The following is a 12,381-nucleotide window of genomic DNA, read 5'->3' on the forward strand; positions in this document are numbered from 1 at the left end:
GTCTCGATTCTCTCTTAAACATACATACTCAAAAAAAAAAGTTGTCTTCTACTTTGGTCTCATTTTCAAATCCCAGGTCAGTAATTTGAATCAATTTTATTAAATAAAAATTCTATTTAATTTACAACCCAAAAGGTAATAATTGGGCATACTACTGGGAGGAACTATACGTGCTTTAGTGCATAGAGTATAATCCTACATCAGCCAGATGAAAGTTTATGTTATTCTAAATGTATACAAGTTCCAGAACTAAGTAATGGGACTGCCTATTTAATAGGGGCCATATTTGTCCTCTGTTTGGATTTTTTCCTTATTTGATTTATTTTTTTCCCTTATTTGATTTATTTTATGGGTCTCTGACTCTGATGTTAAAGGTGTGAGCTATATATATTATAAACTTTATATATATATTACTTAAAGGTGTAAGAAGGCTCAGGTATAACACACCCACTTGCTTGTTTTCTAGGACTAAACTCTTTTGTTGGTTTTTGTTTTTGCTTTTGCTTTTGGTTTTTGGTTTTTTTAATGAAGCAGAGAATTCCTCAGTTTAATAGACCTTTGTCTTCTTTCTCGTAAACAGAACCCAGGATGGCTTCTCCTACTAAAGAAGGAAGTGATCCAGCTGACAGTGCTCTCAAAATTTTAGAAAATGGGGCTCCGAACGACTGTAGTACAGATATAGAGCCTTCATTTGCTGATTCTATTATGATCTCTCAGGTGGAAAGCCACCCAGCGAGCAGGGAGCAGGACACACCAACCTGCCAGGGGCATGCTGTTCCTCAAGCAGCAGAAAACAATAAGCTTTCAGTTGAGAAGCTCCAAAAAGATTCTCAAAAAGAAGGTGTAAAAAGAGGGTCCCTTTTCATTCAGATTCCCACTCCTAGAAAATGGATCCTTCTCATGTCAGGATCAGGGAGAACTGCCTACCTGGGTATCCCACCAGTAAAAATTGATAAAAGCTACCCCTTAACTAAGGGAGCAAGACTCGGCTCAGGAGAAGTGGAGGTGGAAACGAGCGATTTCTGTCACCACGCTGTGAATTACAGAGTTTCTCTCCAGTTCTCCATTTCATGGAGAATCCCATTCATCAACAGCCATGAGATAAGAATGGCCCTCCGCCTGCTGTGTAGGAGACATTTCTGGCGGGCTGCAGGTCGCCAAAATACCGTGTGGGTGAAGCCAAAATACACAGCATTTCTTCCTCATCCAAATGTCCTCACTCACGGGGAGAGAACCACGATCTTTGGAAGACCTTTGAATTCGTATCACTGCTGTCCCCTCGCTGAGAGTCTGACATCAGGAAAATTTTCCGAATCAACTGATGCTAAAGGAAAGGATGGAGTCCACATCTTAGTGAGGCCTGTGTTCTGTGTCCCACAGGCCCGAATTCAAAACACATTTCATCGGAAAGCACTTGGGGTCTCCCTACAACGCGAGGGCTGTGATTATAAGCATCAGTAACAACTAGAAATATTGATGTCCCATTTGCCAAAGTCGTTTCAACAATTTGGTTGAATTTAGAGAGCTTTCCTAGGAAGTTCAACTGGGGTAAATGGGCAAATTCATTTTAAAATTTAATTTCTAAAGAAGTCTAAATAATTGGACTACTAAATTGAGACAAAATAGCTTGAACATAAATTTTTTTGCATTAGATGGAGTTGCAGAAAGGAACACAAAACAGGACATAGCAAAAAGAAACACCATTTCTTTTTCTGAGAAGAGGGGAACCATTCCTAAGGAAACCTCTGTTTATATGGTGCTATTACAAACAGATCATCAAAATGCCATGCCCTGGATCTGTACTGAGTCAGCAATTAAATTTTGCCATTTGAGTTACGATATTCCTTGGTGTGAGTCTATTCGAGTTCATTTTGTTTGGGACCCTCTGTGCTTCCTATACATGAATATCTATCTCTTTCTTTCATCAGATTTGGGAATACTTCAGCCATAATTTCCTCAAGCACATTTTCAATTCCCTTGCCTCTCTCCTTGCATATAATGTAAATGTTGGTACACTTAATGTTATGCTAGAGATCTTTACAATTGCTTCATTTTAAAAAATTGTTTCCTTTTTGCTGCTCTGATTGGGTGAGTTCCGTCATTCTATCTTCCAGATCACTTACACATTCTTCTGTATCACTTGTCTGCTGACTATTCCTTCTAGTGTGTTTTTTCATTTTATCTATTGAATTCTTCTTTTCTGTTTGGTCTTTTTTAATATTTTCTAGCTCCTTGTTTAAGTGGTCACTGTGTATGTCAATTCTTTTCCCTAATTCAGTTAACATTTTTATTACCAACTATTATTAAAGTTCTTCATCTGGTAAGTTGTTTCTTTCTCTTTCATTGTTTATTTTTCCAGAGTTTTTCTCTTGCTCTTCCAATTGAGAGTAGCCTTTCCATTTTGCCTGACTGTCTCTGTTTGTGTGAATTTAGGTGAAACAGTTACCTATTGCAGTCTTGAAGGGCTGATCTGATGTGGGAGTGCCCCTGTGCAGACTGCATGTGCCCAGTGCTTTTGGTAGGATAGCTGGATTTGACGTGGATGCAAGTCACATCTTTCCTCCAGGTGTGTGGCAGCTCTCACCTTGGTAGAGGGTGGAGCTGGAGATGGTGGGGCTAGAGCTGGTGCTGGGTGTGAGGCAGGACTTCTCCTCTGCTCAGTGGCCATCACCACCCTATTGCAGTGGGGTCTGATCCCAAGTTGCTGGAGCAGAAGCCGTGAGGGTTGGGCCTGAGCTGGCTGTGTTTCTTTCAAGTGTTTGTTTCTGTCTCTCCTGGCACTAGGATCTTGTCCTTGTCCATGGTGTGGGCTGTCAGCTCGTGTTGGTCACAGACAGAGGTCCAGTGCACCACCTGTGCAGGCGCTGTGGCTCTGCTCAGACACAGCCTCACATGCAAATCTCTTCTCTTCCTCATAGCCAGTCACTGCCCCCAGCCTCTGCCTACCCCCCGTCCTTGGTGTGTAATTGCTCCGCAGGGCAGCAGGGCCCTCGTGGCTCTCAGCGTGCATCGACAGACAGCTGTGGTGGAACAGCTGTTGCCAGAGATCCGGGTTGCTTCTGCGTTGTGCCATCCATGGCCACCACCACCCGACCCAGGCTCTGCCCTGGGACTGGGTCATGTCTGCATCTCACGGTCATGTCTTTTCCCCATCATGGCCACCCCAGATCCAGTGCCGTGCAGTGATGTCAAGTAAACACGGCCAGAGAGGTTTTGCTTGGCTTGGGCTCAAGCATGTGACAGGAAATGTAGCAACTGCTAGAGCGGACCCCTCTCTGCCCTGCCCTGGGGGCAAGTCTGTATGTGTACACATCTTACCAGCAAGGTCCAGGCTCCCCACAGCCCTTTATTAGTCCCATCAGTCCTCCAACCAGCCAAGGGGCTTGTCTCCCTGTGTAGGAGCGCAGGACTGGGGCGCCCAGTCTGTGCTTCAAAATGCTCACCCTTCAGGGTGTGTGTCCACCTGTGTCATCTCGCTTTTCCTCTGAGTCCCCTCCCAGGGGCACAAGTCCCAACCTGATTGCTTTTCTTCCCTTCCTACCCAATTATGTGTGTATCTTTCTTACAGCCTTGGTTGTACAGGAGTCTTTCTGCCTGTTTCCAGTTAGTTTTCAGTGAGAATTGTCCCTCATGTAGATGTATTTGTGATGTGCCCATGAGGGGAGGTAAGTCCATGTCCTCTCACTCCACCATCCTGATCTGAGCCCCCGATGCTGCTCTTCTTGATCAGTGAAGAATGCTCCTACCTCAGGGCCTTTGCACTTGTGGTTTTGTCTGTTTGATACACTTTGCCCTCAGTCTCCACGTGGTTCACTCCTTCGCTTCCTTCTTGGGTTTGCTGACATGCTCCTTATTAGAGAAGTCTTCTCCAAGAATGACTCCATCATCTCTCATCTTATCAGGGTCTCTCTTTATTAAATATCTCCCCTTTCTCTCCTATACCTTCAGCTAAAAGTTTTAAATGCTCAAGTGTCTGTTCTTAAACCCATTCTTTCTCCCCACTTTCCCTTCTAGTTCCCTTTCTCTCTCCTCTACTTCAAAGCTTTTCAAAGCTTGAAACTTTGGGGGAAGTTTATACCAACTTCTTAAGAGACGCTATGTTTCCCACTCTGTTACCTCCTACTCACTTCTTAACCCTCCGCAACCTTACACTCAGGCCCAGCAACTCATTCAGACACTCAGGTCACTGACAAGCTTCTTGCTCCCAGACGTGAAGGACGTTTTCACAACCTGGCCTGGCCTGACCTTTTGCCAGGGTTTAGCACCTAGGGCTGCTTTCTCCTTTAAATACTCACTTCAAGGGACTGAGTGACCTTGAAACTCCGCTGATTCTCCTACCACAGCTGCTGGTCTCTCTGTCTCCTTTGTGCTTCCTTTTCTTCTGTCTGTCCCTTAAATGCAGGCAACTCTTGTAATTCTATCCCAGGCATACCTTTCTTGCCGCTCTCCATGCTCTGGGTGATAGTCCATCCTTAGCCTCCCACCTGCATGGTGACGACTCCAAGATCTACAGCTCCAGCCTGGTTCTTTCTCCAGAGCTTCAGATCCATATAGCCACTGTCACCTGGTCCTTGCACAGACACGTCAGACTCAACATATTCAAAGTTGAACTCATCTCCTCCACCCGCCCCAGCTTGGTCCACCATCCCCCAGGTATCTTTGCTCATAACTGCCCTCTCCCTTACCACCTACACCCCAACAGCACCACAGTCTGTTGATTTGAACTCCCAAATTATCCAGGATTCGTCTCCTTTACTCCATTCCCATGGCCACCATCTTGGTTTGGGCCACCATCATCTCTCATCAGCACTGTTCCTTTCCTTCCCATTGCTTTTAAGAACTTACTGATGTCATTAGTGGAGTTTGTGGAGCCCAGCACGATCTGACTCTTATCTCGTCATTTTCTTCTTGAGCCATGATCCTCAAAGTCTGTGATCCAGCCATGCTAGCTTCTTCCGTCTTCTCGCCCCTGCACCTCCAGCCAGCTGCCCTCTCCCCTGGATACCTCTGCTGACTCTCCTGGGGGTTGGCTAGATTGCCTTCCTCTGAGAAACCTTCCCCGACTCCCCACATCTCGATGATGCACCTGTATTATGCGCCATACTGTGGTACAGGAGTCTCTGTTAGGAAGGCCTTAATTAGAAAGAGGGGACGAGAGAGGGAGGTGATTGTTATGTAGAACTGAAAACCTGATGGGCTTAGGTGATAAGGTGCCCAGTGGAAGGAATCCAGACTCTGCACCTTAAAATAAAATGTTATCAGCATTTGTTCGAGTGGACTAAGGCCCACTGGTAGAGAATGGAAAAGAGGTCTCAGGTTTGCGGTCAATGCAAGAGTGAAAAATTAGCAGGATTAGTGAAGGGGCTGGGACCTCAGGTCAAGGGGCAGAAGGAGGCAGTACGCGAACTAACTTTATAAAGTTCCAGGCACCTGACTTGATTTGAAAATCTAGGGCAGGCAAATCCCTGAGATGTCCACAGGGAGCTGGATCTCCACAATGACAATAATTAGAATCAAACCACGGGTTCTGTACCCAGATTTGTCTTCCTTCCCAGATATGAGTCAAACTCAGGTCTCGTGCATGGAATGGTTATTCCTGAGCTCCCAGCTCTCTCCCCCCACCAAGACCTGGCACGCTTTTGATGCCTTCCTGACTGGAGAACCACACCTTAGTGAGAAATTGACCTCAACCCCAGAGAAGGGACTCTGCGCATCACTGGACTAGAGGGCTGGCTTGTCATCCGTTCATCATCCACTGGTGATAAACCAGTTAAAGACAATCTTAGCGTCACTTATTTTAGAGAATAGGGATTAAAAATTATTATAGGATGGAAGAAAAATCTATTCAAATATGAGTAAGAAATCTGGATTTTAAATTTATATTATTTCAACCTAGGAGTGTGTGTGTGTGTTTAGGGGAGAGGGCTTGAAAATACACACAAGTGAGACATCAGCTTCTGGAAGTCATTCTACCAACCATGATATTTTATCTTAGAATATTAAACTAACTTGATGAAAATACAAGCTTGGATAAAATATAAGAGAATAAGAATAGAGAATATCATTTATAGATGTGTCAAAATTCATTATCTAGACAGACTTTTTCACTTGGCTTAAAGAGTAGAAACCCATGCATCAGGAATATAATAAAAAAAAATTTTTTTTCAATGTGCTGCGGGCAGCAGCCTGAAAGAATTTTGCAGAAACTCCGACTGTGAAGAAAGGCACTGCCATGTCATTTGCGACCCTGCCACTGTGCTTTGTGCTTTGGCACTTTTCACCAGCCTGGTTCTAACTGCCTGTGCATTCTGCGTGGAAGGAACGAAGCTTCCCTAGCCTCATGTCACAGGACAAGCCAGACACATATCAGAGGCGGCTCTGGAGGGCAGAGAATGGGTGTAGCAAGCATCTCCTCTTCTTGGGTTGCTGAGCCCCAATCTCCCATACGTGGATCAGTGATTCTTCAAGTGTGGCCCCAAAACCGGCAGCGTCAGCCTCACCTGGGCACGTGTTAGAAATGCAGATCCCTCCTGAACCAGACATCCCAGTGCAGGGCCCAGAAGTCTGTCTTTTAACTGGCTCTCCAGGTAATTCCGATGCTGCTGCCATGGGGAACCTACCTCCTCCCTAATCTCAGGCACCCAGATCGGGGAGCGCAGGACCTGGGCTGGTCCAGTGAGAGTTTAAGTGTCAGGACTTTATCTGAACCTCCCAGGAAACTCCCGTTCCTCCAGCTGCCTTCGGCCAGTTCTTTGAACAGCTGGCTTGTCACCCCCAGCGGAGAACCAGTCTGGGTGGAGCCAGTGCGTGGAAGAGGGCCCACCAAGCCCTGGGCCTCAGGTGGGGAGGACCCAGACACCAAGCACCGTCCCACACCAGCTCCGCCCGGGGCTATCCAGGTACAAACGTGGGTTCCCTTTTTACTGAAGCTGATTTGGCCCAGGTGTCTTGACACTTAAGACTAAGGGAACCCTAAGAAATGGAGCAGGCAAACACTATTCTGTGCCAGTCAGCGAAGATGAGGGTTTTTGAAAAAAACCACTAAACTAATGAGAAGTCACTCTTAGCAGAGAACCTTGCCTCCTGATCTGTGAGAAAATTAAGGGCACTTGGACGCGCTTATCAACGTGGCCCTTCTCTTCCTGAGCTCTCAGAGGAGGGGGCGACTCCTGTGGGAAACTTCCTCACCCCTGTGCCCTTGACAGTCTGCCTTCCGCCATCTCCCAGGACCTCTCTTCTTCATTGGCCCCTTGTCCCTGCTGTGTTCTCGCCTCCCCCTCTCTGCAGCCTCCTGGCCTTCAGTCGGGCAATCCAGCTTAACCACCACTCTCCTTCAGACCTTGCAAGTAAGTAGCATCAGTTTCCTGTTTCCATTGCCTCACCTCCCAAGGCACTGCACTTGGACCTCTCCCTTCCGCTTGCCTGCAAACGTCTCCATGAGGATTACGGGTGCCCACACCATCCTGAATCCAGTGGATGTTTCTTGAGCCCTCTGCTGTATTTGTCGTCGCTGGCCATCCCTTTCTTTGGGTGCTTTCTAGTCCTTGGCTTCTGTATCGCTCTCTTCTACTTCTCGTTACACTCCTAGCTCTTCCATTACCACCTCCTCTATACCTTTTCTGCGCGCCTAGTGAAAGTTGGCATCACCTGGGATTCTTTTCTTAGCACATTGTTCCTCTCCTCTTCCATCCTCTCCATGGATGATCTCATTCACTCTCCTGCCTCAGCAAGCACTGTGTTCCATGGATTCCAGGATCTGGATGCCCAATCCCAGATTTTGCCCTAAGCTTCCAACTCTTACATCCAACTGCCTACTCATCTCACATTCAACAGGTCCAAGACTGACCCAGTAACACTCCCCCAACCCCATCACATCTTCCTTCTACATTTCCTAGTCCGATTGACACCACCACCACCCAGTAACTCAGGCTAGACTCTCAAATCTTCCCTTTTCTTGACCTCTCTCTTCTAATCAGTCATGCATCCTGCAGCCTTTGCCTCCCAAAGACTTCCAGAATATGGTTTCTCTCCTCCGTCTTCACCCCCTCTCCTCATCTAAACCATAGTTTGGATTATTGTCATTTTCCTTATGGATTAGGTCTTCCTTTTTCTCTTCAAATTAAGCCTCTTACAATCCTCAAGAAGGCCTAATATGGAAACATAGCCAAGCAAGACTCCACTGCCTCCTATTATGTTCAGGTCCCTTCATTCCTCCTGATTGCCGACAACAGTGTTTCGCAAATTGTCAGCTGGAGAATCTCTGCATCTCGCTCACCTAAGGTGCTTGCGACAGTGCTGATTTCAGAACCGAGTAACAGTCCTGCCAAATCATAATCTCTAGCTGGTGCCTAGAAATATTGAATTTCCCCACATGTGCCTGATACACACATCAAAGTTTTGGAACCTTTGGCCCAGCGATACCCAGGACCCTCCTGATCCTGGTCCTTGCCTCTCCCATCTTACTTCTTTCTCACTGTCCCCTGACTTTGGCTCCATGCTTTTAGAATCCTAAACGTCTGTATTTTACTACACTAAGTGTGTCTCGCTCTGTGATTTTGCCCAGGCCTCTGCTGAAATACCCAGCAACTGCCCCTCACTGCCCATCCCCTTTGCCTGGTTATCTCCTGTGTGTCCACTGAGATTCAGCTCATGTCTCCTCTCTGGCATCCATCTGTAATGTCACGCCCCCCCCCCCTTCTCTGCCACAGCTTGCCCCCTCTGCTCAACAGTTCAGACCCCCTTTTGAGCTTCCACCTGTGCATGTCTGTTATTGCCTTTATGGCTGGCCTCATAGCTCCCTCTCCAATGTGAGCACCTTGAAGTCAGGCACTGTGACTCCAGCTCCCCGCTTCTCCTCCCGAGCATAGGCTGGCTGGGTAGCAGACACTCAGATGTTTCTCCCATAAGCAAAGTGTGCATAATTGCTTTCTCTATCCCTGTTAGCTGTTTCTCTGCCACAGGAATGGGGAATTGTTAATAGTAGGAACAGGCAGAGGGGCAGATGGTAAGAGAGCAGGGAAGAGGTGGAAGGGGAGATTAATGGTGACAGTGTTAAGGATGAACAGAAAGGGAAGATGCTCACGGAAAAAGGACCATTAAGGCCATTATAATGGTGGGGGGGGGGCTTCTCAACACAGACAACAGCAGGGTGGGTAGAGCTGACTTCTCTCTTTTCCTAGTTTGTTGAGAGTTTTTATTATGAAAGGGTGTTGAATTTGATCAAATGCTTTTCTGCGTCTATTGAGATGTTCACGTGATTTTTAGCCTTCTTTCTGTTAATGTGATATATCACATTAATTGATTTTCATATGCTGAATCATTCTTGCAAGCCAGGGGCAAATCCCATGTGATCATGGTGTCTGCTGCTGAATTTGTTTTGCTAATATTTTGCTGAGGATTTTTGTATCTATGTTCATTAGGGATATTGGTCTATAATTTTCCTTTCTTGTACTGTCCTTTTCTGGCTTTGGTATTAGGGTAATTCTGGTGCCAAATGAGTTGGGAAGTGTTCACTCTTCTTTTTTTTTTTTTTTGGAAGAGTTTGAGAAGGATTGTCATTAATTCTTTAAATGTTCGGTAGAGTTTGCCAGTGAAACCTTCTGATGCTGGGCATTTCTTTATTGGGAGGCTGTTGATTATTGATTTAACCTCCTTGCTAGTTACAGGTCTGCTCAGGCCTTCTATGGCTCCATGGTTCGGTCTTGGTAGAGGGCATGTTTCTAGGAATTTACCCATTTCTTCTCGGCTGTCTCGTTTGTGGTTGCATATGTAAAGGCCATATGTGAAAAGCGCACAGCTAATGTCATAATCAGTGGGTGAAAGTGGAAAGCTTTTCCATTAAGATCAGAAACAAGATAAGGATTCCCACTCTTACTTCTATTAAACATAGCCCTGGAAGTTCTAGCCAGAACAATCAGGCAAAAAACAAACAACAAAAATATGAAGGCATCCTAGCTTGTTCAGGCTGCTGTAACAAAATAGCACACATTTGGTGCCTTATGAACAGCAGACATTTTTTGCTCACAGTTCTAGAGGCTGGAAGTCCAAGATCAGAGTGACAACATGATCAGATGAGGGCCCCCCTCTGGGTGGCAGGCTTTTCATTGTCACTGGCACATGATAGAAGAGGCTAGGGAATTCTGTGGGATCTCTTTTATAAGAGCCCTAATACCATTCATGAGATCTACGCTTACAATGTCATCACCTTCCAAAGGGCCCCACCTAATAAAACCGTTACTTTGGGGGGTTGGTATTTCTACTTCATGGCAGGAAACGGCGGTCTGCTGGATAACGGCCTTGTGTGTTTCTGCCCACTGAAGCCCTCAGTGTGAAAAGCTGCCAGGTAATTTTCCTTCTTCCTCAGAAACCTGTCCATATGTCTAAAAATACCATCTACCCAGGGCAGCACCTCCAGAGACTACCAAATGGTCTTCCTCTGTCTGGTTAAATACGTTCTCATTATTTCTCCCACCTTCCTGCAAATTGCTGAGATGCCCAGCATTGCCAAGGGGAGAGAGGAACCCAGTGCAGCTAAACCATTTCTGCATTCATCCTGCAGAGACAGGAAGGCAGGAGGCAGACAGATTTAAGGGCAGGTAACTACAATGCAAGCTGACTGTTGCTAATAGACCATTGCTAATGGTGAGGTCCTGGAGAGCTCCAAGGATGGAAATGAGGGTCAGAAGCCACCCAGAGAATGGATCGTGAAAGACTTTTTATAGCAGGACTGGGTAGTGTTACCCTGGTTTGTGTTGTAGGTGCCTAGGAGCCAGTTCTCTGTCTGTGTGGTTGGTTTTTTTTTTTTTTTTTTTATTTCAGAATTTGTTTTTCTTTTTCTTTTTTTACAATTTTGTTGAGTAAAATTTAAGTGTAGGAAACTGCGTAAGGTTTTCAGTGTGCAGTTTGATTAGTTTTGACAAATGGATATATCTTTGAGGTTATTACCATAATGCAAATAACAAACATGGCCATTATCACCCCTAAATTTCCTCGTACCCTTTGGCAACCCCGCTCTTCCCTCCCCAGACCCTGGCAGGCACTGATCTGCTTTCTGTCATTATGTATTACTTTGAATCTCCTAGTATTTTCTGTAACTGAAACCATACAGTATGCTCTCTTGTCTAGCTTCCTTTATTTAGCATAACAGTTTTGAGGTTCATCCATATGGTTGCATGTCTCATTAGTTTATTTATTTATTTTTATTGTGGAGTTCTATTCCACTGAATGAGCAGATCGTAATTTGTTTATCCTCTTGCCTATTGGTAAATGTTTAGGTTGTATCTGGTTTGGGGCTGTTACGAATCATGCTGATGTGGACATTTGTGTACAAGTCTTGATGTGAACATGTGCTTTCGTTTCCTTCTGGCGAATATCTGGGAGTGGCATGGCTGCACTACGTGAGAGAAGTGTGTTTAACTTATGAAAGTGCAAACTGGTTTCCCAAAGTGGCTGCACCATTTTCCCTTCCCTCCGGCAATGTGTGGGAGTTCCAGTTGCTCCACATCCCTGCCGTCATTCGGCGTGGTCAGTCATTTTCATTTTAGCCAACCTAATGGGTGAACAGCCATGTCTCCCTGTGGTTGCAATTTGCATTTCCCTATTGATTAATGACATTAAGTGTCTTTTTACATACTTATCATATATATATATATATATTTCTTTTGTGAAGTATTTGTTCAAATCTTCTGCGCATTTTTTATTATTGAGTTGTAAGACACTGAAGGGATTTAAGCAAGAGACTGCCATAATCAAATTTATGTTTTAGAAAAAAAATCACTCAAGCAGGAAGTATTGAGAATGAATCACTCCAGGGCCAGGCTGCAGAAGAGAGGCCAGTGCAGGGTACTGGAATAGGTCCAGCAAGAGGTGAGAAGATAGTGACAGTGGGCTAAGAAGAGACATCTCTGAGATAGATCTAAGAGAGGCTGGTGACCATTTTTGCACATGAGAGCTAATCAGGGAAATTGGATGCAGTTGGAAATGAGGGTCTAGATTTCAAGGGGAAAACATACCTATGTAGCACTCACTGTGTGGCTGGCACAGTTCTGAGCATCTTCACAAATATTAACTCAGGGGTGATCCTTATAGCAATCCTAGTTGGATGGGCATTATTATTATATTTATACACTTCACAGATGAGAAAACCGAGGCACAGCTTGAATAGGTATTATGCCTGACCATGTAAACAAGTGGTGTGATTACATGTATAGAAGACAATATAGTTGAGAGGTTAAGTATATTTTTTTAAATATGGCTTAAAGGCTAGTAAAATGTGGTTTTAGTACCAGGCAGCTCGGACTTTAAATCTGCCGTATCCTGGCTGTGTGACCTTGGGCAAGTCTTCTATACTATACTGTATATACATCTCCCTTATGTGTAAAG

The 12,381-nt window shown here is 45.2% G+C and overlaps 1 protein-coding gene across 1 annotated transcript; it reads left to right on the forward strand.

Moving 5' to 3' along the window:
• The first annotated feature begins 541 nt into the window (after nucleotides 1–541).
• LOC105101458 (CPX chromosomal region candidate gene 1 protein-like) lies at nucleotides 542–3,196 on the forward strand. Its single transcript, XM_031444482.2, has 3 exons — nucleotides 542–902; nucleotides 960–1,353; nucleotides 2,978–3,196. Exons 1-3 carry the CDS (start codon nucleotides 589–591, stop codon nucleotides 3,194–3,196), a joined length of 927 nt encoding a protein of 308 aa, XP_031300342.2. The 5' UTR covers nucleotides 542–588.
• The last annotated feature ends 9,185 nt before the right edge of the window (nucleotides 3,197–12,381 follow it).

This window comes from Camelus dromedarius, chromosome 26, assembly GCF_036321535.1.
Source record: "Camelus dromedarius isolate mCamDro1 chromosome 26, mCamDro1.pat, whole genome shotgun sequence".
Taxonomy (NCBI): Eukaryota; Metazoa; Chordata; class Mammalia; order Artiodactyla; family Camelidae; genus Camelus; species Camelus dromedarius.

Coding starts and splice junctions, on each gene's coding strand:
- LOC105101458 (XM_031444482.2), top strand. CDS start 589: ATGGCTTCTCCTACTAAAGAAGGAAGTGATCCAGCTGACAGTGCTCTC. Junction 903..959: donor AGAAAATGGATCCTTCTCAT/GTCAGGATCAGG, acceptor AATTGATAAAAG/CTACCCCTTAACTAAGGGAG. Junction 1,354..2,977: donor AGGATGGAGTCCACATCTTA/GTGAGGCCTGTG, acceptor ATTGCTCCGCAG/GGCAGCAGGGCCCTCGTGGC.